The sequence below is a fragment of the Biomphalaria glabrata genome, chromosome 5 (genome assembly GCF_947242115.1).
Source record: "Biomphalaria glabrata chromosome 5, xgBioGlab47.1, whole genome shotgun sequence".
In the NCBI taxonomy this organism is placed as follows: Eukaryota; Metazoa; Mollusca; class Gastropoda; family Planorbidae; genus Biomphalaria; species Biomphalaria glabrata.
This window is the reverse complement of record NC_074715.1, coordinates 17,240,481-17,266,816: the sequence shown is the minus strand read 5'-3', so window position 1 is coordinate 17,266,816 and position 26,336 is coordinate 17,240,481. Positions and strand designations below refer to the sequence as shown.

General features: G+C 31.1%; 3 protein-coding genes across 5 annotated transcripts; 1 reads left to right on the top strand and 2 right to left on the bottom strand.

The window, feature by feature from the left end:
* Positions 1-629: 629 nt before the first annotated feature.
* LOC106064373 (extracellular signal-regulated kinase 2-like) lies at positions 630-13,757 on the bottom strand. Its single transcript, XM_056030387.1, has 13 exons — positions 13,419-13,757; positions 11,338-11,436; positions 10,630-10,750; positions 10,334-10,464; positions 9,540-9,706; positions 8,968-9,107; positions 7,144-7,210; positions 6,875-7,009; positions 5,961-6,066; positions 4,607-4,832; positions 3,667-3,779; positions 3,390-3,551; positions 630-2,924 (listed from the first exon to the last, which is right to left on the bottom strand). The coding sequence occupies exons 1-13, from the start codon at positions 13,482-13,484 to the stop codon at positions 2,736-2,738; spliced, it is 1,722 nt and encodes a 573-aa protein (XP_055886362.1). The 5' UTR covers positions 13,485-13,757; the 3' UTR covers positions 630-2,735.
* An 86-nt stretch (positions 13,758-13,843) lies between these two features.
* Positions 13,844-20,733, top strand: LOC106064379 (uncharacterized). 3 transcript variants are annotated; one of them, XM_013222934.2, is made up of 4 exons: positions 13,844-13,996; positions 16,535-16,694; positions 18,176-18,478; positions 19,627-20,733. In XM_013222934.2, exons 2-4 carry the CDS (start codon positions 16,578-16,580, stop codon positions 19,867-19,869), a joined length of 663 nt encoding a protein of 220 aa, XP_013078388.2. In that variant the 5' UTR covers positions 13,844-13,996; positions 16,535-16,577; the 3' UTR covers positions 19,870-20,733. The 3 variants fall into 3 exon arrangements, with proteins under 3 accessions (XP_013078388.2, XP_055885387.1, XP_055885388.1); XM_056029412.1 differs by having other exon boundaries at positions 13,848-13,996; positions 16,567-16,694; XM_056029413.1 differs by having other exon boundaries at positions 13,852-13,996; positions 16,532-16,694.
* Positions 20,734-20,741: 8 nt separating this feature from the next.
* Positions 20,742-26,330, bottom strand: LOC106064346 (protein PET100 homolog, mitochondrial-like). The gene is made up of 4 exons (XM_013222869.2): positions 26,095-26,330; positions 22,820-22,906; positions 21,553-21,585; positions 20,742-21,031 (listed from the first exon to the last, which is right to left on the bottom strand). Exons 1-4 carry the CDS (start codon positions 26,122-26,124, stop codon positions 20,945-20,947), a joined length of 237 nt encoding a protein of 78 aa, XP_013078323.2. The 5' UTR covers positions 26,125-26,330; the 3' UTR covers positions 20,742-20,944.
* Between the last annotated feature and the right edge of the window lie 6 nt (positions 26,331-26,336).

The window sequence follows — 26,336 nt, the reverse complement described above, 5'->3', positions numbered from 1 at the left end:
ATTTTATTTAAGTGGAAACAACAATAAGACCAGAAGAAAAAAAATGATTCTGTAGATTAGTTTTATTTTTTATTAGTATTAGAATCATAAAAACTGTCAAACAATGTTTGAATTTGATAACAGATGATGTAATTGTTGGTTGAATAATGGTGAAATGCTTATATTGCTCTGTTTGTGGTAAAAGTAATAGAGGGAATATATATCAGGTTGTCGTCTTCAACTGACTTAATAATACATCACAATCATATGTCTTAACATGGTCTTCACAAAGTTCAACTGAATAGATCATGCTCTTGCTTTAAATGACACCTAAGATCTGGATGTAACAAGCCAACACATGCATGTATGAAGTACTTTTTGTTAAGTCTACATTAGCATCTAGATCTAGCTAGTGCAAATTTTTCACAATTCATTCATTTGGAACTAATGACCTATGATCAACTACTTTAAACTTGCTAGCAAATTTGCAAATACAGTGATTAAAGATGTGAAATTTACAATTTATAATAAGCAAACCTTTTGTTCAAAACAAATTGTAAAAATTAAAACGAAAATCTTGTAAAACTTTTCTTTGCTAATATATTCATAAATACATCAATTAAAAATACATTAATTAAAAAAAAAACAGATGAATATCACAAGTTAATTTATTGGTGTAAGGGCAGGTCATTAGAATCACAGTTACAAAACTAGGTCACAGATTTGTCTCAAGATGCAGATAGAGAGCTCTAAAAAGTCTTGGTAAATAAAGTCCTTTGTTTAAGGAACTTGATTATACAAACCATAAATTACAAAGCAATCTAAGTTAAATAAATATTTTTTGTAAACAAATTTTAACCAAAGACATTTTGGAAAAGTTTCTTCTGCCACAAAACATTTTTTTTTCTGTCAACTTACTCCTATATTTTAAAAAACAACAACCTTAGTTCCATTAAATCAGATGTTTGTATAAAAAATACTTACAATAGTTTTGTTTATCTGCATAAGTACTAATAACTTCCAAATATCTAAAGCTTATATTGTCGACCTTTGCACACACACAAATATATTGATAAAAAATAGTATCTATATTTTTTTTTATAAAACATTAAAAATCAAGTGCAGATATTTCAATGTCAAAAACAATGATCACAGAACACAAGTTTGTGAAATATTTAATGAGACAATACTGTTTTAAATCTAAAAATATAATTTCGTAAATTTGCTCTCATTGTGTCTATGTTCTGAATAATCAATTACAAACACACCCATCCATCACAATAGCACAAAACAATGCATACTTTTTTTTACAAGTCATATTACATTCATAAAATATCATGATGATTCAGAGTAATGCTAGTGAAATGACAACAATAAATAGTATATTTACTTTTTATTATTTAAATTCACAAAATGTGAATTAATTTATAATCAAACATTACATTTTTTTTAAAAATCGTAACTTCAAATAAAACAACATCTACACGATAAGTTGCTTTTGGTTTCTATGAACACAAAGTGCTACTCAAAAGAAATATAAACCCACACACATCAAAGTTCAAATGTACTAAAAGACTTTTTGTTTCCTTAAATACTTTTTTGTTTATGGCAAAGATCATCACACAAAGAAAAAAAAATCAATTTTCAAATTCCATGTTAAGAGAAATTAAAATGTATTTAAGCATAATGAACAATTATACACTGATGCCTAGATACCCCTCCCTTAACTTTAATATTTCAGGTAATTAGTAGAACTTAACTTATAAACAAGGCTTATCACAAATGCTGGATTTGAAACCCAAACAACTCTACCTTAAAACTTTCAAATGAATTTATTATTGTTTTTAATTATAACATCCTAAGGTATATACTAAATGAAGTAATAAGCAAAAAAAAAATTAAAATATCAATATTCGTTAAGAGATAACTACATTCCAACTTATAAAGTAACTAGAAATTCTTAACAGAAACATGATTATATACTTTCATTTCATTAACTCTCTACTAAGATTCTGTGTTGAAACATATATGTTGAGAATGAGTAAGATGAAGTACAATGGATGCATCTACAAATGTGACTATATGAGAATAGAAAATGCAAACAGTCTACTAGTTCTTTTATTACATTCTAATGTTTAGACTTGATGATAGCCCTTGGAGCAGTATAGGAGTCAACATAGAAATAAAATAATGTAGTTTATGATTTGCTTTTTTTAAATATTTTTTAGTTACTTTCAAAATATATTTCATCAAGATTTTTCCAATATAGATCCAAAATATTTCTGTTAAATATTTCTTCAGAAAATAAATTAGCCATAACTAAGTGTTGTGCAGATTAATCCTAAAAAAAAAATTCTTTTTTTTTTTTGAGCCAACCCAAAGGTAAATAACATTAAAATTGCTTCATTTAAAAATGTAAACCTGAGTATTACATTTCTTTGTTATAATTCTATTTTCATTTCTTAATTGACTCTACAGTATTTCAAACTAATTTGAAAATAAAAATCAAGAAGCTCTCTGTTGATTGCTTCTGAGATTTAAATGAACTTGTATGAGTTCCACTGATGCCTCAGCCTTTACAGCTAAATGTGGTAATAGTCCATGTGCCTTTGTGGGTGATAGTCAAACTGGTTCATATCTTTCGGTCTGGGTGGAGGTGAAGGAAGATAGTGAGCTGGCATCTCCATGATTCTGATATCATTGTGGTAGAAGTGTCCATACTGGTCCTGTGCTGTGACTGGCTGAGGCTTTACTAGTCATGACTTGCGCCCTTGTAGTGCAGCCAGACTGCTGGCAGAGATTGTACCATAGCTCTGTGAGTAGCTGCCAAACTGAGACTTTGGAGCACCTGTGCTTGGATTGTTGACAGCATTGCTGAACTGTTTGCGGCCAAAAATAGGCTTAGCTCTAGCATTTGTAGCTGATATTGGTCTTTGGCCAGGTACCTTAAATAAAATTGTCATTGAAGATAAAATGTCAAATAGATTATTTGTTATAATTATTTATTTAGCTTTGTGAAAACTAATATACATTCCTGGTACATTAAAAAGCATAATATACAATTAAATTTATATACAAAAAAAAGGTAAATTTTAAGTTTTTCTTGAGAGTAAAAAACCTGTGGTTATCAGTGGAGCTTAATGAGAAGCTATTTTAATTTTGCCAGCACAATAATCAACCACTAGAACTAAGTAAACTCATATACACTCTAAATATCACACTACACCTCTGTTTGTTTTGAGAACCTCACTTCTGAAGTCAAAAGCTTATATCTTTTCATGTCATTTAATAAAAAAGAACACTATATTCATCAATACACTCAAAATATGTTTTTAAGAAAATATATTTTTTCTCTCTTTTAAATTTGAAGAAGTCGAAACTATACATCAAAGTCTGAAAAAAAAGTTTACCATTCTTGAACTAGCCACAACAAGTCCTCCCCCACCACCCCTCTCTTCTCTTGTAATCATCTGAGGACGCTGAACACCTGATCCCTGACGAGCATTGCCTCTCACAGCTGCAGGTGCGGATGTGTGCCTGCCCTTTTGAGACATCTGTTGAGAGTAGACTTCCTGCAACGTCAGAGAGAGTATATTATTGTCTTGGTATACAAAAAGATGTTTTCAAACTATTAAAATAGTTGGCACTAAACAAGAAATTTTCTTCTATGTGAACCTGAACATTTACCCCATTGGTTGCTTGAGAAGGTTGCATATTTTCATAACTTTTCTGTTTCCCAAATGTTTTTTGTCTGTAATGTACTGCTGACTGATGATCTGTGGTAGTAGTCCTGCCAAATGCTACAATGAAAAAAAACAAAAAAACTTTCCTAACAGACCAGATGCAAATGTTGTTTAATATTTTAAAGCTTACACATTGTGAAAATAGAATGTAAAATAATTAGAATAAAGAGTTTCAAAGGTTGTCAATGCCAGGAGTGTCAATGGGGATTAATTACTTTTGTTAATAAAATACTCTTAAACTGCATGCATGCTTCTGACAACCAAGTCCAGCACCTAGAAAATATTTTTTTATTAGGTCAGATCATTAAGATCTACATGGTCATAGCACAATTAGATTGTTGTCATTATAATAATTTTGTACTATTATAATGCAAGGGCAACATAAAAAAAGAAAATTATCTGATAAAATGTTTGTATTTATAAAAATGTTTATATTGCTTAATATACTCAGTGGTATGTGCCTTAAAATATATTTAATGAAATCTTATGAAATGACCACTTTTCTAAAAAATTTAATAATTAAAAAAAAATGTGTGTAAAATTATATTAAAATACATGTCTGTCTAGATATATTTCAAATAAATTTATGTTTTGTTTTTTTTTTGTATGGTTTTGATTTTACAAAGTTTCTGACCCCATTTAACAATAAAAAAAACAAACCCCAAAGTGGTGGATTATTTTAATTTGAAAATGCATTTTTCTGGACAATAACGTATAAATACTAAATCATCCAGTGAAGATTAGAAAGTATAATTAGCAAAGTAATGCAAGGAAGGAAAAAAAAATCAATGATAAGGAAACAAGGCAGGGGAGGTAATGCTAATAAAAACATATGAACGTAAAAATGTCCCATTCTCCTGGTGTTTTTTCAAGTATAATTTTACCTGAAAATGATGACTGATGACTTGCTGGCTGCTCAACATATCTGTGAACTGTTTGAGGTGAAGGTCGCTTGGGAGAAGAATGCACATTTTCTTTAGCTGGGCGGTCAGCTCCTTGCTCATCTTGAGTATATCCATCTTCTACATGATCCTGCTGATCTTGCGCAGCCTGCAGTTGACTCTCCGCTCGCCTCCTTCTCCTTCGTTCTGTTTTTTTCTGAATGATCATCTAGAGAACAAGCAATGCAAAGTAGAAACATACAGAGACAAAAAAGGAAGAACTAATACAGATGCATAAAAAATGTTGTAACTGAACTGGCAACACAGGTGGGGGTAGCCGTATTCGTGACTAGTTGACACATGTGACAAAGGTCAGTTTAAAGTTGACTGTGACCAGCCAAGTGTGACAAGGTAAAGAGTAAAAACATATTATAAAAGTGTTTAAATACATCAGAAAGTTGAAGTTTCCTATAAGAGAATGAACCCTAACAAGAATACAGAATATTCTGTTTTCAAATCATTGGGTAAACTAAAAAAAAAATTATCAAATCTTAAGTACATAATCTGAGTCTCAAGAGCAATATTTAATAAGAAAAACATACAAAATACTTTTGAAAAAAAAAACAAAGCTTAAAGAAAGTGTAGTTGTATCAGTTAGTATGGATCAGTCATGTAATTAAGTTTGAAATAGATCTAGACCAACGACAATTAATTTGGTTTTTGTTTAGCACTATTTCATGCTTTTAGCTAACTCAATATCTATGATCCTATTACTTATCTGGACCTATTGGGGGAGGGGGGGGGGAAGAAAGAAAGGGATATCTGGACGAATTTTAAAAGCTTTATTAAAAAAAAAAAAACAAGTGGAATGACCAGACTTCAAACTCATGACTCACGACATTCTAACCTAGTGAGGTGTGTATGATAATAGAAGATTGTATAGTTATCTATTGTTTGTTTTAACCTTACTTAAAGGGTTAACCTATAAAGGGGACTAATTTAGCTTATACCACCACCTCAGTGAAGTACAATATCTTTCCATTATTTAAGATACAAACAAAATAATTAATTACCAATAGTTAGATAACTAATTGGTAAATTTTTGTAACTGATTCTTGTGTTGTTAAATAAAAGAAATAGAGATTGGGTGTTATAGAAATAACAAGTACAAAAGTTTTACCGGACAGACAGACAGAGTGAGTTGATATAAGCTTTGTAAAAAGCAGGTTTTAAATATTCTAACATATTACATTTTTTATGTTTTAAAAATGAAAAAAAAAAAAAAAGAAAATCTCCTAAAAAAATACTTTATGTAAGTAGTTTGTCATATTCATGATTGTAAACATGATGTAAATACCTCATAAAGTTTACTTCTGTACTCATCAACAGTCAACTGTACATCATCACTCAAAGGTGGTACTACATCAAAGTTGAGACTCATCTCACTGCTTGGGTTGTGAAATCTAAGTTAGAAATAGTATTAAAAATAAGTTAGGAAACTTTCTAAAAAATATTTTTTCTACCTGGTTACTGTAAACATGAAAGAGAGATATTAAATCCAAGGAGTGTCTTACAAGCAAAATTGAATCAGCTGTAAGTTTGTAATAATATTTTAAAATTCATAAGTTCAAAATAAATGTAGATGGGTTATTTAAGGTCGGTTTTAGATATTTATGACTATTGGAAATAAAAAAGTTCCAGCTAATAGTTCTTGATAAAAAAATAAGCTTCAACACATTATAAAAATTTCCAAGCAAGACTTAATGTGGAACATTTCTATACTGGTACTGAAAATTAATATATACCAATTTTTCTTAATTAAAGGCTAAAAAAAAGAAAAAATAATCATTCAAAAGTAAAATTCTGAAGTAAAACTTATTTGACAAAACAAAACAATATCTATTATGTATGCCATTTAGAATTTGCCATGATAAATATTCAAAGGTTTATGAGGGTGATTATGATCAATACAATGATTAATGGCAAAAATAGATAGATGGCTATTAGAGCTGATCAAACTCAATAATCCCATCCAATCATCAATATAATCCTACAATCCAACAGAACACAAATCGAACACTATTGCTTGATAGACTAGAATTCTGCCATTTAGGCAGTCATATACCATAACACACAAAATTAGTATTTATTTGTATGTATATATATATGTTACTCTATTATCCATTTATGTACCCACAATACTTTCTGTCAGTTCATCAGTCTACTTCACTAATTATATATTGTAGTGCTACTATTATTTAAAACTTTTACCTTTGTACAAATGGATGCCTTAAAGCTTCATCAGCAGTTATTCTTTTGTCAGGGTTGAAATGCAGCAGCTTTTTCATTAAATCCAAGCCATCTGGAGGAGCATCAGGAATCAATTCTTCAAATGACCGCTTGTTCCTTTTTTTTTTTGGGTGTGTTTGTAAATAGATAAAGATTTAATTATAAATCTAATAACAATCAATGTTCCTATGTCTATAGTCCTAAGATATTAATAAGGAACTTTTAGAACAAAAATCAAAGTCAATTTTAACCTTCCAACAGTGGCAGAGGCTTTATCTAGAACAGATGCTCCATAACTAGTTTTCAGGCTGTCAATGTCTAAATTGATAGATATAAAAAAAATGTGCTTAGGTAAAATAATCTATATATATATATAATTCTCTTCATGGCTCAAGAGTCTGGATAAGAAGTAAAGGAAAGTTCACTCTTTTATTTCTGCAAGTTGGACTAGAGTTACCCTACGAAAAAAGAGGGGGGGGAGAACAAGTAGTATTCACCCGTCACAAAATAGCAGGGCCAAACTTAACCGTTGTGACCAAGAAGTCATGGAACCATCACTCTTTTTTATTTCTACCCCACAGAGTTTTAGCGATGAAAAAAAGGGGGTGGGGAAGAGAACATGTAATCTACTCTGTATTCACCCATCACTAAATAGCAGGGCCGGACTCAACCGTTGTGGGGCCCTATGCGAAACGGATTTGGGTAAGGATATGAATAATAAGTGAAATTTAAAAAATCAGAGTTACCCCATGTAACTTTAGCTGCAAAAAAAAAAAAAAGAGGGGAGGGGAGAACAAGTAATCTACTCTATATTCACCAGCCACTAAATAGTAGGGCCTGACTCAACCATTGTGGAGCTCTACTCTATGAAAAACGGTTTGGAGAGGCCAAGTTTGGGTAGGGATATGGATAATAAGTGAAAATTAAGAATTTGTAATAGAAAATAAATTCATCTTTACATTTTATTCATTCTTTACTACCTACAGAATTTTTACGAGCCTTGCGTATAGCGAAACCATACAGTATATCATAAAAATTCTGTTCCCTACTCAATCACACTCAATAGCAAGAATTACCAAATGTTTCAATCTATCGTCGAGAATTGTTGACCTCAAGTTATTCTTCATTAGTTTGAGGCGCGAGAAGCTTCTTTCACCAAATTCCACAATTACGGGTATTGCATAATGCCGTTTTTTTTTTCATCCCGCGTAGGATTTGCACTTTCCATTTTGAATGACACTCCAAAATGACAATTTGTTGTCTTTATATTACAGGAGATTTTTTTTTTGAGTTTTCAAAAGATTTTAATAATTTCAAGAGAATTCCAGGACTTTTTCATATATTTTGCAATTTAATGAGATTTCAAGGCGCTCCTGGTAAATCAGGAGGCTGCGTGAATTCTGTTCTAAGTTATAAAATGATTAAATGTAATAATTTACACTTAGAATTAGTTCGGGTCCTTTGAAAGTGCAGGGCCCACTGGGGTCGCATAGGTTGTATTGGCCTAAGGCCGGCCCTGCAAAATAATGGCATATGCTACGCTGTGGGCAGACTAATTTATTAGTATTATTTATTATATTTTTGAGACTGCTTTCAATCTATAAGGTCTTGTAATTATTAATTAAACATAACGATTTAGCATTTTTAAAATTAAACAATATTTTGAAAATGCTATGTTGAATTTTAAGAAAGATTTTGAGCTAAAGACTATAATGACTGCTGAAATATAAGTAGGACTTTGAACTAAATGTGACATTGAAAGTTGAAAAGAAAGACTTTGAACTAAGTGTGTCAATAAATGCTGAAAAATTAAGAAAGACTTTGAACTTAATGCTATATAATGTATTTAAATGTTGTGGGGATAATACTATTGACTTATTTTATGCAGATAAGCTGATCGTTTGCAGTTTGATGCTACTGTTTTTGTTTCTTTTTCTTTTTGAAGTTTTGATGCACTGACTTTTTTTTCCATGTTACTACAAAACACCAGATTGTCACCAAAAATGTATTCTTAGTTCTAGAAAAATACTTTTTAAATAATGATTAATAAAAAGAAAATCAATATATATACATACCTGCTCGAGTTGGTGTAGGAATAGAGTTCATTATTCTTTCAATTTGGTTGATTGTTGATGAGCCTGGGAAGAGTGGTTTCCCAAGCAACATTTCCCCAAGTATACAGCCCAGACTCCACATATCTACACCCTTGGTGTACCTGGAATGTAATACAAACAATTAATAAAGACTGGTTTCCCAACTATAGAGACGAGACCTCACTTATATCACAACAAAAAATGTAAATGAACAATTATCACATACAGGTAGAGGTTTCTCTACTATATAACAGAAATCTCCATATATCAACACAAAAATTCATGGTCAGAAAATGTAAAACTAAGTTCTGTCCCCTTTTAAGACTTAGAGGGCAGTTAGGAATTCTGAAATAGAGGCTATCTTGTATGTGGTACACCCAATAGAGTGTCAAAAGATCAGAACTTTCATCCACCCAATTTAATATTATATTTTGCCTACCTTTAGTGCAAATGGTCAAAATCCCTATTGCAGACCAAAATTCAAAGCTCCAACTCAGCATTAAAAAAAATGGCTATCTATCTAAAGCAAAACTATAATAAAGCATTTATTATACCTGTGTGAGGCCAACAGTATTTCGGGTGCTCTGTACCATCTGGTGGCAACATACTCTGTTAGGTTTGGGTCACCAGTCTCATCTATAGATATTTGGGTCAATGATCGGGCCAGTCCAAAGTCACATAATTTAACTATGCATTCACTGTCAAGTAAAATATTGGAAGGCTGAAAATAAGAACCAAATGTGATATCAAAATTAGTTAAAATATGTTTTCTAAGTAAAAATAAAAAAATTAATGTGAATTAAAAAGGGAAACTTAATATGCCTGGACTATTAAATACAAATGATTAAACAAAATATTTGTGTTCATGTATTTCTTTTTATTATATTATTCAATAGGAAACAAGGAAGAAATAGAAGTCCAGACTTTAAAAATGTAAATCAACTTTTAATACAACATGGGTCACAGTCATGTCTGTCAATAATCAATGTTATACCCTTGAAGTCCTAATACCAACTAAATATAAAAACATGTAAACAAACTAAACACCACTATCCATGATGTCACTAATTGTCATGTTCAAAGTTCATCAACTATAGAGCATCACTACCCTAAGTGCCTAACAATACCTAAAGGCTATGATTGATATCCTAGGAAATATAATTAGGAATCATAATTTACAATTAGACTAACTTGCCAGTTCTAGGGTCATAAATGAACCTAACTGATCTTAAGACCTAATATTTGCATTAGGTCACACCTTCATATTAAATTAAACATAAATTTTCATTTCATATTTTGTGGGTCTTTGTACTTATCTTTTAAAAAATAAAATGAAAAAAAAATGTACCTTTAGGTCTCTGTGAATGACATTTCCGCTATGTAAATATTTGATGGACTTGAACAGCTGGTACATGACATAACGTTTGTGTACATCTTTCAGAATATTTCCTCTCTTGATAACATTGTGAAGGTCAGTCTCTGTTGAATACAAATATTAATTATACTATTTAAAAAGTGTAGTTGATATTGAAGGTAAACAGAAATTTAGATCCTAACAATCTCTCTGTAAACACTTAGCCAAAGTTTTTAAATCTTTAGCAACATGTTAGATTACAATATCCTCAGTGAAACAAAATAACTTACCCATGAACTCAAATACTAAGTAAATGTCCTTGTCATTTTCAGCTTTTATTACATTATGAAGTTTTATAACATTAGGATGATCACCAAATTCTTGCAAGAACATTATCTCCCTAAATGTTCGCTGATAAAAATAGAAACAATCATGTAAAATTCACATAATTTTTTTTCTCCCTTTAAATAAGTTATGATGATTTCTGTAGCTTAAAACTACTAATCCACATTTAGTGAGTTTATTTGTAAAGTTAATTTTTTTAAATGTCAAGATCAAAATATTACTGTAATTCATAGATACAACTCAATACAATCATTATATGTTTCTCATGATATTAAAGAAAAAATCACTTTTACTTTAATTGAAGCTATATATAACAAATAAAAATAGAAAACACCAAACTGTGGGAGGTATGTGAACAGAAAAATATAGAGGAGCATATCTTAGAGAGAAAGTGGACATGGATCTTAGAAAAGATACCAATAACAGAGCTGAACAAGCCTTAGAGTGGCACCCCCAGGGCACAAGACATAGAGAAAGACCAAAAAGAACATGGCGACAGTGTATTTGTGAAGCAGAGAAAACAGTAAAGAGCTGGGAAGCCATTAAAAAGCTAGCAAAAGACCGTTGAGAGTGGCATGTTTTACTAAGGCCCTATGTTCCATGAGGACAGCAAAGGAAAGATGATGATGATATATAAAAGATAGGAGCTTTACCTGTGCATCTGTTTTATTCCTAAATGCATCAAAAATCTTTTTTACTGCCACCACCTCTCCTGTTCTGCGATCAATAGCTTTCCAAACAATTCCATAAGCCTGAAATAAATTTATTTAAAAAAAATGCATTAGACTGATAAAATAAATATTCATCAATAAATCTTGGTATATTGGATGGAAAAAAGGTGACTGATAGTTATATTGAAAAAAAAACACTCTTGTATTTATAACAAAAACATTTAGATCTTAAATGTTTAAGCCTGTAAGATCACAAAGGAAAAAATATTTATTTATAAAGGAATAATTTCAAAATTCAAAACAAAAGAGGTTTCTAAAAGCTAAAATCTATTAGTCTAATAGACAAAACTAGAATTAGCTATAGTCTAGTAGAATACAACTTGTTAAAAAATGTTAATAAAGACATCATAGATCTATACATTTTAGTTATTTATTATATGCATAACAATATGGTAAGACATAGTGATATCTAATTTAATCCAGTCCATTACAATTTTTGTAGAGAAGCTATTCTGCCTAATGCCAATTCAATATGACTATCTATTCATAAATAAAGTAGAAATATAGACACTTTTTTTAAAGTAAAGTAGAATAGATTAAGTCTAGACTGGCAAGTAGTCTAATATTATCTTATCTTATATAATACAGACGATACTTCAAAAAAAGAAGATGATTATGTCCTATGCTTATGTCCTATGCATAATGCATCTGGTCATGCATGTTAACTTAAATTCTGCCAAGTCACTGGTTTTCCTGGATGGCTCAGGCAACCACTTCGATGCTCTAATAGCACCAGGGAAGAAGGAGCATTTGTACAAATTGGTCCTAGCATATGGAACGTGGAATGTGCCTTTATCTTTGTGTCTTTCTGAGTATTTAATTAGATTTATTTTTTGTATTTGAAGATTATGGTTCAGTGTTATGTGTATAATTGCTACTTTTGAGTCTTCTCTCCTAGTTGGGGAAAGTAAAGGCAGTTGGTTGATGTGCTGGCCACATAACACCCTGCTCGTTAACCATTGGCCAAAGAAACAGATGACCTTAACATCAGCTGCCCCATAGATCACAAGGTCTCAAAGGGGAAACTTTACTTTTTTTTATGTTCCAGTTTCTTAATGTTATTCACCAGACTATAGAGAGTATATGATCTGTGTTACTAATAATTAAAAATAGTAGCATAATATAACTATCAGTAGTCTAGAGGATAGAGTAATAAAAAAAAAAGTAGTAGCTTTTAGATCTAGTACTTATAATATAAAAATATATAAAAATAATCTAGAATCTAAATTGAATCTAGATGTCTTACTTAACTTAAATTACTAGATCTAGTACTAGATCATAGATCTACGGTACTAGCTACTAGTAGATGATAGATCTACTAGCTGATTCTACTCATATGGAATTCAATATTATATTACTTAGATTTATATTTTAGATCTACGTGTACGGTACTGATCACTGCAAGTAATTGAAACTATCAGAATTCAGATCTAATCTCTATCTAATAAAATCTAGATCTAGCTAATTGATTCTAATCTAAGATAGACTTGACTAGGTACTTCGATAAAAAATTCAAAATGATCACAATGCAATGGAACCTATTTGTTTAGATAGAGCTTGAGAAATGCTTTCCAATGATACCAATTTTATTTTGCTGAGTTAATTATAATGAGGGAAGTTATTAAATTTTTAGTGACCAGACACCAGTATTAAGTATATAGATCTATAATCTATATTATAAGTATATTTAATATTATAATAATTATAATATAGATTTATAAAAGATCTATATAAATTATAATAAATATAGACTAAGTAAGTCAAGTATATTCTATTGAAACTAATTTTTTTAATTTAGTAATTACACACTAAGTGACTAACACTAATCAGTAACACAGTGACAGTCTCACACTACTCACTACCACTGTCACTGTGTCTCTACTTGACTACTCGCAGTAGTCAGTATAGTCACAGTCACAGTGACTCGAGTCTGTTAATTTAACTAAATCTAGAGTTTAAAATGATAGATTATCATGATTTGGTGCTATGATGGAATCTCTTACCCCTTTTCCTAACCGCTTTTTAATTTCATACTTTTTTGTAATGTGAGGTTCTATTTCAGTACTCATGACGGTGAATTAAAAACAAAAGCTTCTCTAGAAACCTAAATACCATCATGGACGACGGAAGAACAATTTACTCAGATACAAAATAGTAATGTTTACACGTAGATTTTGTTAGATGTAACATAGAACGTATGTCAAATTTCGTTTTCTAATTAACTAAGATAATGCACAGAAGGTTTATCGATAGTAGTTTAGAGAAATTAAACACCCGAGTAAACTAAAATAAATGTGCACACGTATTTAGTATTTATTTAAATACGCGCAATAATATACATATTGAACATTTTTGCGTATGCGTCACGAAATGCTGTGTAAACTACAACGTATCCATAGGCGATGAACCGGATATTATATATAAAAGAAAGTAGATTTCTCTGATTAAAAAAATCAAAATAGAAACATCACTGCAAAAGCATGTAGAAGTCTATACAGTCTAAAGTCTAGTCCTAGTACTGTCTAGATCCATAAAACTATATTATTATTTAATATAGATCTAGATTCTAAGTCTAGATCAAGTCAGTATCTTTTAATTATATAGTAATATACTTATATTAAGTTATATAGTATATAGATTAGAATTAGATTTAGAGTATAGAGTATAGTATAGTATAGACAGTATAGACTATACTCACTGTCTATACTATAGTTCACTATAGTGTCACTATGATTATGACTATGAAGTATAGGGGATAGTCTATAATCTATAACTATTCTATAGTCACTAATCATAGTCAAGTAGACAAGTAATGAAGTATAGTCTGATAGCAGATCTGAGATAGTATATTACTATATAGTCACTATAGTGTATTATTAGTCTATTATTAGTATTATTATTAGTATATACTATAATAGTATACTAATTTACTATAAATACAATAATAGTTAAATAGATGATAATAGAATAATAGATCTAGATTATCATTATTCTAGATTTATAACTTAGTAATAATTAATAATTTAATTACTTTAAAACTAATAAATTAATTAGTTTAAACGTTTAAAACTTTAAATAAGTAAACTTATAAAATAAAAATAGAATTTTACTAGAAAAGTTAAAGTTAAAGTAGAATAAATAACTAGAGTGTCTAGGACTCTAGAGTAGTCAAGTCTGTGCTAAGGGGGCGCGGTGGCTGAGTGGTAAAATCATAAAGTGTTTGGCTTCTGAACCGAGGGTCCCGGGTTCGAATCCTGGTGAAGACTGGGATTTTTATTTCGGGATCCTTGGGCGCCTCTGAGTCCACCCAGCTCTAATGGGTACCTGACAATACTGACATTAGTTGGGGAAAAGTAAAGGCGGTTGGTCGTTGTGCTGGCCACTTGACATTGACACCCTCGTTAACCGTAGGCCAAGGAATCAGATGACCTTTACATCATCTGCCCTATAGACCACAAGATCTGAAAGGGGAACTTTACTTTCCTACTCCAGATCTAGATTAAGTAGATGATTAGATCTACTGTACACTAATACTACTTCAGTACCAGTACTGTAGTTGTACTACTTAGTCGACGTAGTACTAGACGTAACTATATCTTCTATTAACTAGATTTTACAATTTAGATCTATTACTATTATAATGATAGATCTAGAAACTCTACTAGTTACTAGAATGACTAGCTAACTTGAGTCTAGATATTGAATGAAACCCTATAACTTATAAAATACTATAACTATAATATTAATTAGTTAATTCTTATGTTATAAGTATAATACCATTTATAATACTATATTAGATTTAACAGTCTATATTATTAGTAACACTATTAGTGTAGCTCTAGTTCTAGTATCTATAGAAGACTAGTAAAAAAAAAGTAGTATTATATTATAATTATATTTTATATTACATAGTCATAGTTCTTGGGCTAGATTGCCGCTATATCAATCTAGATTTTCTAGATCTAGTAAATTTATTATTATAACTCTTACAACTCTTACTGAACTCTTACTCTACTGATTTCTTATTTCTACTAATTCTAAAGTTGTCTTTTCCTTTTTTTTTTGTTTTTTCTTAATCTGGCGTAGAATAACTCTCTTTCACTCCCTTCCCCTCACTCTATCTGTATATATATATAAGGCTTTTCTTCAAGTCCAAAGATTAATTAGGAGTGCAGTATTTCTTAAGGCTATATAGTCCCAAAGCCAACTGTGACCTACATTCTACATATTTTGCCTCATCCAGTGCAGACATAACCATTGATTTAGGCTCTCTTTTTACCATCCACACCTGTCTTCGGCATCTAGATTGCATCATTTTCAGGAACTTGTTGATATCCTGGTCTGCCTCAGACAAGCAGGTTTCTTAATACTTGTCTTCATTAACTTGTCGAAGACATGCTTTAAGTGTCTTGTAGCCTCAGCCTATATTTGGCTTCATTGTACACAGCTTCCTTCTTAGCTGTCATACCTAGGTGAAGTAAAGTCTCTCTCTAAACAGGTCCATCTGTGCCATATGCTGAATAGTGCTATGGTGTGCACCACTAGCATCACTGCAGAGGCAGAGTTATTAAACTATTTTAATATAGGCTACTATTTGGCAGTTTGATATCAGCCAATGTGATAGATGAAAATGGATATTTAGTTCTCCAGATAGACAGCCTGCTCCACTAGATCTTCATGTTACTTAACTCTTTCTCTCCTTACCTAATATAACATTTCTTGTAACAAACAAAAAGGTAATTGAAGTTTAATCCTATCAGGGTAGTGAAACGAAAATGAGCAAAATTGATAATTCTATCGCAACATGGAAAATAATTATGGAGAGAAAGAGTTAATTGTTTCCCTATCTCTGCCTGTATGATGTCCATTTGTTTGCTTTGTTCTTGCGTCAAGATCTAGACTATGTATTTTAGAGTAAAATGGTTATTAAATGGTATTATTTTTCTTATGTCCTTATTCTTGAAGCAAATACCATCATTCATTTATTTAGTGATGTATATAGAGGACACGCCATGTAGTCCATATTATCAATCTGTAGATAGAAACTATTAAATTTATTTGTATAGAGAGCCATATCAATTTTTATGTTGATCTAACTCTTATTCATTTTTGTTAGCAGATCAACATTTTGCATTTTTTAATCAAACACAGTGTTTGGTAAAATGCAGACATCTCAGCAGCAGCATGTTCCAGCATCTGTCTATTCAGAGTTTAGAACAGATGGGCTCTCTAAACTGGACACTGATAATAATGATGAGATAAAAAGCAATGGACGAATAGTAAGTTTGTCTTATACTCTTTGAACATTCCTTCAGAATAGAAAATTATAACGTCTTAGGGGATGGTGGCAAACAAGGTTTGAGATTTGACAACACATGACATGGCAATCAAGTAAATACATAGATAAAAAAATAAAAAGCATAATTGTGTATGCAATAATGTTCTTATTTTTCCTTGCATTGCTAACCTAAATATTTAGTCATATTACTTGATAACATGTTGACACTTTCATGGTGATTTAATTAGAGACTTGTTAATACAAACAAACAAAAAATTAAATGTGGATTCTAAGTAGTTATGCTTGGAGAGAGACATTCTTAGTTACAAACACACATTTAAAAAATAGCTTGAGAAAATATTACCTCCCTTCCCCCCAAAGACAATCAAGCGTTTCCAACAAATATAGCATGCTTTAAGCAGAGTTAAAATAGTATGTGATGTATAACACTTAATTAATTACAAAAATGTCCTCTAAAATAATTGAATAGGCTTCCATCACAATATTATTAATAAAGGCCCATACTTTACTTGCTCTAAGGTATACTAATCTAGGTCCTTGCTTGAGGCTGAACAGTGACATATACCATGTTTCCAACTGTCACAACAAATATTCCTATTACAAAATATATTACTTGAAATTCCTAGCTTTCAACAAGGGAAAGTATTACAGTTTTAGTGAGGGTTAACCTATTACAAACTTATTATAATTAAGAGGAGGTTGGCTGCTTGGGAATGAGCCTTTTGGCATGCTTTGTCATTATTCAAGGGAATGAATTTTATTTAATGTGCACTAAAGATGTGATGAAAGTTGAATTTTTTTCTATAAAACTTGTGACTGGGTCCATGACATCATTTAGCTTTATTTGCCATTACCAAAGTTTCTTTTATGTAGGTCTACCACCAAACAGTATAAAACATGAAAAAAAAAAAGAATATCAAGAAAATTATATTGCATACAAATGCATCATTTCAAGAATAGAAATACATTTTAAATGCATCTTGAAATGTATTATATTTAGGCCTATATATGAGTTGCTCTTATTGGGTTTAAACTGTGCATCTGCACATGGTATTCTATGCCAATGGAAAAGTGGTTACCAAGTTCAGAAGTAACCAAATCTTGCTCTTCTCAAGACTAACACAAGCCTAGAGATACTCTAAGAAATACATGATTATGTATAAGTTAATGTGTGGGTTTCTTAATCCTTTTACATTAAAACTATTTCTGACTGGAGTGTATCACTAACCCTACTTGGCTACCTATAAAGTGGGCTCAAGTTCAAAACCTGACTCGAGCTCATTTGTGGGTTGCTGAATGCCGAAAGGTAGCATGAAAACCTCCCAGATACTCCCTCTCCCCACATATCCAAAAAAGCAATTGGACTATTAAGCACTGAGCATGCCATGGCATGAACGATGCGCTATACTATAACAATTTAAAAAAGAATCTTAATTAAGTTATTAAATTATTCTTTTTCAGAACTGGAATCAATTTAGAAGTGCCTGTGCTTTAATACCGGTACCAGTAAAAAATGAACATGAAATATTTTTGCAACACAAGGTGGAAAATGAGTTCACAGTGTTTAGGAAAATAGCATACAAAGTTACTGGTCGCCATTATGATATACCACAGGGACATTGTGCCATTATTGCATATTCTAAGTCACCAGACCCATCAGAGCCTGCTGTAGCCATTGGAGCTATCTCATATTGGATTGCAACAAAGGAAACGAGTAGGTCTCATCACCATTCTGATCATTTTATGAATGATTGTTTTCACAAGGTATGTTTATTTCCCTAATTTTTTCAGCTTTTTTTTTTTCTTTCATTGCCAAATAAGTTTCTTTTGGTTTGCATTTATATCCCCAATTTTTACTTTTTTTGGAGATGATAGTTAGCCCACAAAATAATTATAACATTTTATTTATTGAAAGCCTAAATTTGTTGCATCTCATCAATTTGATAATTTATAAATAGCTTCTTATGGATCTTTCTCTACAATAAAGATATAGACTGAGAATTTGATTATATGACTATTTTTTTTTAATCAATTTAATGCATTAGGAGATACAACTAGTAAAAATATTTAATATGTTTGTTTCGAAAGTTCCTTTAGAAATGAAGATTATTATTATATGTCATGGTACAAACCTACTGTAGTGGTATGGTATGGAAGCGGGATGGGTTTGATCTCACATACCACACAACCAGCCGCCTCTTATATGAATGACACCATTATCTTCAAAAACAAAATCTAATAAAATACTCAGACAGACACAAAGATAAAGGCACATTCCTCGATCCATATGCTAGGACTAATTTGTACAAATGCTCTTTCTTCCCTAGTGCTATTAGGGCATGGAATGGGTTGCCTGAGCCAGCCAGGAAAACCAGTGGCTTGGCAGAATTTAAGTCATTGGTTAACATGTAGGACGTAATCATCTTCATTTTACACACACACTTCTTTAACTACCAACAAGCTCAGACACACACATGAAATCTCTAAGTGGGAGCTTTGACCCATTGCAAGAAGTACAAAATGTCAAGTCTTAGTTATGGACATTGTTATGAAAAACTGGTTAAAAAATTGAATATACTAAGTTCAGTAAGTCAGTCAGAAAGAACTTAAAATTTGTCATAAATGTAGAATATGGGGGAAGAGGGGGGAATATGATTATGTAAACCTGTTTGCCCTGAGAACAGAATAACTAAAAAAATGTGTCAGCTTCATATAACACCTAATCTTTAATCATTTTTCTTGTTTGTGAAGACATCATGAGAGTTCTAACAGAAAATATATTGTGTGGCCTGATAAAGCATGAAACTAATTCAATTCATTCAAACGCTGCTTATATGGTGTAACAAATATTTTGCTATGTAACAAGGTACTAATAACCATTATAGTTTCATACTGTTTTTTTTTTCATGCAGATCTCCTTTTTATTTGTGGAAAAAATTCATCAGAGGAAGGGTGTAGGCAGACGTCTTGTGAATGAAGCCATACATGAAATGAAAAACAGTGGAATTAATCAGCCCATTCACTTAGAAGGAGCTAAGTCAGCTCTTAAGTTTTTCAAGAAAATTGGATTTGTCTCCTGCAGTAAATTAAGAAGAGATGTTGCTTATCACCACTCTATTTTTAACAATTGTGTTAATATGTATTATGCACTGTAACAAAATTATAGGTTATTGTTTCCCACATTGTCATGAGTAGAATAGTATCTGTTGATATGTTGACAAGTTCATACTTCCCTTTTTCATGTTGCTAAGGTTATTTATATTCCAATTGCCTCAGGACAGGAATTTTTTTTAACAATGGTTTTATACTATATTTTTAAATGTACAAAATTTTTATTTACTTTCACATTAATTGTCTTGACACAATCCTGTTTCTTTCATTAATTGATAACCACTTTTTTTAAAATCTCAACTTCATTATGTTGAAAGCTCATGCTTTCAACTTTTAGTAGTTGCAATTGAATGTCACTAGCTTTTTTTCTAATAGTTTTAAAATTTTAGTAGAAAATAATAAATAATGCTGATTTGGCCTCAGTATAGTATTACATAAATGTTACATATATTTTCATAGATTATGGAAGTATTTAAGATTGAGAGTAATGATATGTTGTACATAATAAAGACAAAATTATTTGAAAATGTTAGAAATTTATATATATTTATTTAGTTTTCATAATGACTAAGACAAATAGTTGTTATCTATTCTGTGAATTTAGTTTGATCTGATGTGTTTATTTTTTAAGTTGTAAATTTACTTAAACTAGTAAATAACATTACAAATTAAAAAACAAATGTGTACATTGTATTTTATGTTCAATGTGAAATAAGTTGTGAAATTTTAAAAAATATTGAAATAGAAAGATTGTCACCATGAATAAATGTTTGAGACTTTATTGGCTACATTAAATTGCAGTTTTTTTTAATCTTATTTGAAATAATCAAGTGCAGCGTTGTGCAATTTAACTTTTTTTTTTTTTTTTTTTGCTTTTATTTATTTTTCCCCACACAATAACAACAAAACTCATCAATTAAATGTAATTGTTCATTTTAATTTACACTGAACTTTTAGAGAGAAAAAATGTCTTTCGTTTCATGAAGAAAACATGAAAAAAAAAAAAAGAAGTCATTGAAATCATTCAGCTATAACATGCGCACAACTCACATCACAATTCTATATACAATAACAAATAATTTATTTGAAGTTCATGTGTATACATAGATTCAAACTATACTATATCTGTTTTGACTGCTGTTCTTTCAACCACTCCTTTTCTTGTTGGAGTTCCCTCTGTGCTCTACGAGCTTCAAGTATTTCAACCTAAGAATAAAAATAATGAAAACCAATTCATCTTATTTACACTGTGTAAGCAATTCTGAAAATTTAAAAAAGTGCAGTTTGTTTTTTAAAAAATTGGAGTGAGGAAAAAATTTACATTCTGACTGTCTTCTGTAGTAAACCCATCAAAATGTTTTCTCTTAGATTCTATGTCCAGTTTAAAATAAAAGTACTGTATTGCGAATGTTGCATTTACATTGACATTATGACCACAATTATTATGTTTACAACAGATCACTTATTGACAAATGGATTTCTATTGCAATATAAACATATATACATATTGATGCTTGAAAAACATTTTTGTTCGATTTATTGGTGCCTTTTTTATAGATAGATAAATAATATGATCACTTTTCTTTTTTTAAAAAACGTTAACTACAAAATACATACATATCCATGTGTATATATATATATATATATTTATTTTTTTGTTTGTTTTCTCTACTATTGTGAGTAGAATTCTATGAGACATGTATTTTTAAATACATTTTTACACTTACTGCTCTAGGATCAGAAGCTGGGAAAATCTTGGCCTAGAAAAAAAAATATAATTAATGAAGTATAATGGGAGAAAAAAGGTGGAATGGCTTATCAAAATGAACTTTTTTTTTTTTAATATGCCAATGTGGTATGTTTTAATAATTTTTTTTTAAATACTGTAGCCAGAGGTGCTTAAAGCAAGTATATTTGTATTAGCCCAGACTTTGTTTTCTACTATTGTATAGGCTTTAAACAGCATTTAACCATCAGTAGGACTTCAACCAGGGGCTACTTGATCTGTCAGATTTGCCATATGCAGTGCAGTTACTTACATGTAATAATTTTAAAGCTTTCCCTTTTTATTCCTAAAAATCAAGTGCTGAGGTAAAATAATGTAGATTTAACACAAAGTTAAGTATTGACTATTGAATATGAAAAAAAAAATGAATGGACCTCATTCACTAATCTTAAACAGACAACATTTAGCCACGTGATAATATTGATAAAACAACAACAAAAAAAAACTGTCACATGATAGCCATTTTGTATTATGTAATTTGTATAGAAAAGATAGAGATTGGTGAATGAGAAAAGGGGAATAGGAAATCATCTAGAAATTTGTAGTTACATAAAATTTTGACAAATGCTTGATTTTTAACGTTTCTTAGATAATTCACATGTCAAATCACAGAGAAAAAACATCTAACATCTTTTTAATTCTATTTTTTCTCATAAGTGGAAATCAATTTCACATTTTAACATTTCCCTTTTAACAAAAAATGTTCCAAAGTACTGTCTAGTCAATATGTGTTTTAAAAGCTATTCCTTTGTTTTTCTTAATTAAATATTGAAACATCAAGTGTATGAAACATGTTTGTTTTTTATTTACTTTTCAAACGTAACATTACTGTTTTTAAAACTAAAAATAACAAGTGAGCCTAATGATAGATGATACTAACTAATTAGGAATTTAAAGACTTGTAGCTAACAGTATATTGTAGAGCAAATTATTTGTTTCTTTCCTTCGTCTGCCAACACATTGTTAATGAATAAAGCTAAATATAATAATAACTTATAACTTAAGATAGCAAAATGTATTTGCTAAAAGTGTTTGAAACCAAGAAGTTCACCAGAAAAGCACGTCTGGAGAATCTCTTCATCAATAATGAAACAGACTACATACCGGTACTGCGAAAGTGTTCCTTTTCTTCTCAACAAGATATTAACAAAAGCTGTTTCAAACAATGGTTTTCCACATTATTACAACACATTCATTGAGTGGCTTACCCTTTTCTCCATCATCCAGTTCTCATAGAAAGCTGGTTGGTTGAACATATAAAATAAGCCAACTGGAAAACTTATATAAACAGCCATCTGAAAATAATGTCATTACATTAACAGGATATAAGTAATAAATGTTTTGGAGATGCAATATTACCTTCTCAGAAAAAAAAAAGTTATTGACAATAAAGTCTTTTATTTACAGTACATCAGAATAGTTCTAAGAGATTTTTAGTACATTATAAGTAGGTTTAAAATATTTTTATAAATTGTGAAAAATGGGTCATGTTATTTCAAACATCTAACACATGTATTCATGTGTGAATCTAGTTGTTCAAGTTTATTAAAGATTGGTACAGTACATGCTTGAAGCATGAATACAATTGAAATAGCACACAGATGATATATGCATAGGATCTTAATGAAATATTTATAAATATGTGTTTTTAAATTTGCATGAATGCAAGATAGTTTGTTTGTAACTAAGGTTTTACATGTTTTGGATGTTCCTTCACAGTTGAAGATAATTTACTTCCTAGTCCAAACCTCCCGCAGGATGACAGGGATTGGAGCGGGCAGGGTTTGAACCCGGGGCCATTGATAAATCTGAACGACATTTTAGCGTGCAAACCGCACAACCAGGCAGCCATCCTGTCTGTGAACAATGGACAGCAAGCAGGTAAAATTAAATTTAGGAAAATTGTTTGCTGATTAACTTACTTTTGAAATTTGAACCACAATCTATCTAATTTTATTGGGCTGAAAACAATAGCTTGATACAGACAATAAAAAATAATAAACTATGATAATAAAAAAGTGAGGGGGGGGGTGTAAATGCAAACCAAAAGAAGTTAAAATTGGCAAAGAAAAAAAAACTTTGACAAACTTTTTACAAATTGTATTTTTAAATTATGGTTAAGTGTTACTAGCATTATTGCTATAAAACTTTTCAAGAATGCATTAATACCATTGATCCTACCATTCAGACATGCCCAAACACTGATAAGACAGGATTTGTATTTGATACCAAAAGCAGGAAGGTTGTGTCTTGCAAGGGAAGAAAACATGTATATAATGTTACATCCAACACTAAAACCCAGGTTAAGGTTCTAGCACGAATGAGTGCTGCAAAACAGTACATGCCTCCTCTATTAATATATCCCTACATAAGGATACCGTGACAAAATCTCCTGGAAAACTTTCCCAATGCACTGCTTCAGGTATCTAACATTGGTTGAATAAATTGAACCATTTTTCTTTCCTAATTCAGAGGCATGTTTAACCATCTACCAAACACTTCCAGAAACCTGCCCTTATAGACAGCCACACCAGCCATAATTTGTTGAAATTTCCCTTCTGTGTTCAGAAAATAATATTGTCTTATACTGCCTCCAGCCATATGCCAGTCATCTTATATAGCCATTTGACCGAGCATTTTTGGGATAGCATCCAGCAGCTTCAGTGTGACAGGATTTTATCCCTTTAACCCAGACAAAATAATCAAGTCACAGAAACTATATCCAAACAAAGTTTACTTAAGTTTACTTGTAATCCAACTACTGCAAGTGATGTTAGTCAGTCTTCCCCTCAAGAGTTACGAGAGCTCTCATTCAACTGCCTAAGTCCTCAAAGAATTAAGATGCATCTGATCCCCAGAGCTACAGGATATATATCAACATCGACAACATCCCTGGTCAGCAAAACACATTTTGCACTAATGATAGCCAATCATTATTAAAAGATAAAAAAAAAACAAGTCACCACTGTCTGTACTACTCATACTAATGATTAATTATGAAACACCCTCTTACTAACTAACTAAGTCTTAGGCCTATAGATCTAGATATATATATTTTCTCATAATTTATAGATCTAATTTTAACCTCGCCATGCACACCGCCATCCAAGATTCTGCAGAAGGTGCGCACTATTAGAGACTAGAAGAAGACGGATGTTGACAGTAGGAGAGAGAGAGAACGATTTCTGCCAAAGTCTATAAACAATATGAATATGTCCTATGTGTTTGTCATATCTCCATGTAAATAAACATCTATATCGCATTGACTTGCCTCCCTTCAGTTATTACAATATATATATATATAACAGAACAGACTTACAGTCTTAAACTGACCAGAGTGAGAGACTGAGACTGTTAGACATTTAGTTTAGTTAATAAACGCGCCATAGTAGACTGACTTTGAATGTGACATAGTGACGACATAGGCATTGGGGTAAGGATTATAATTGTACACTTAGATCAGTTACTGCTTGGCTTTTGAAGGGATAGCATCATTTTAGAGACTGACTTGACTGTGGCCCATTCTGTATTAAAGATTGTTAATATATTTCATCTCGAGTTACTGTGCATCGAGCCTGTTCGTCATTATCTTATCTCATAACGTGGTGTGTGTCTTTACTCATCGAGCTTGCATCAGTAATACACCTTAAAAGATACTCAAGCATCTAGGATTATCAAGGGACTTTAGAAGTTTCAAGAGCAAATAATATACATACATCCATTACAGTACTAGATCTACTTAGTCTTCTCTTAATGAGTAACACTACTAACAGTAACAGTAGAAACACCAACATATTACTAACAGTAACACATTACACACTCAGGATGGCTGCCTGGTCGTGCGGTTTGTGCGCTGAACTGTCGTTCAGATTTATCGATGGCCCAGAGTTCAAACCCTGCCCGCTCCCATCCCCTGTCGTCCTGCAGGAGGTTTGGACTAGGAAGTAATTATCTTCAACTGTGAAGGAACATCCGAAACATGTAAAACATTTTACAAACATTTTTACACACTCATCAGCAAATTATATTTTTATTAATATTTTCTATCATTTATAAATTTATATGATGTAACATGACATCACAGGTCATGATGATCACTCAATCACTGTCAATGTCATCACAGTGACCACACTCACTCACTGACAACAGTCAGTCTAGATTCTAGATTACTCTAGAATAGATCTAGAATTTGTAGAATCTAGACTAATCTACTGTAGATCAGTAGAGTGTAGAGTCTCACTCTTAAAACTCTTTTACTTTTAGTCTTAGGCTTGACTTCTAAAGTTAAAGTTAACTTAAAGTCTTTAGACCCCAGAATACTTATAATTTACTTTGTTAGATCTAAAATCTAAGATTCTAAGTTGAGTTAGACAGACGTTGACTACTCAGACTTAGAGTGTATTTAGAGTCACCCTAGACTCTAGACTTCACTGACAGTCTAAGTCTAACTCTAAGTCTTAGAAAAGAACTAATTCAAACTTACACGAAATACTTCCATCTGCCAGCCACCCATGATTCCATATAGTCATATAGATCTAGATCTCTAATTTTATACAATGTTATATTATGTAAAGCCTGTCTTACAGAAGAGAAAAATAATTTAATATAGATCTAGATCAAGTCTAATAAAATTGATTAGTGTTGCAATGTTGCTCTGACAGCAGCTCTGTCCTTGCATTCGAGAGATGCAGGGGAAGTCACTGTAGTTGTTTTTTTTTCCTGTTT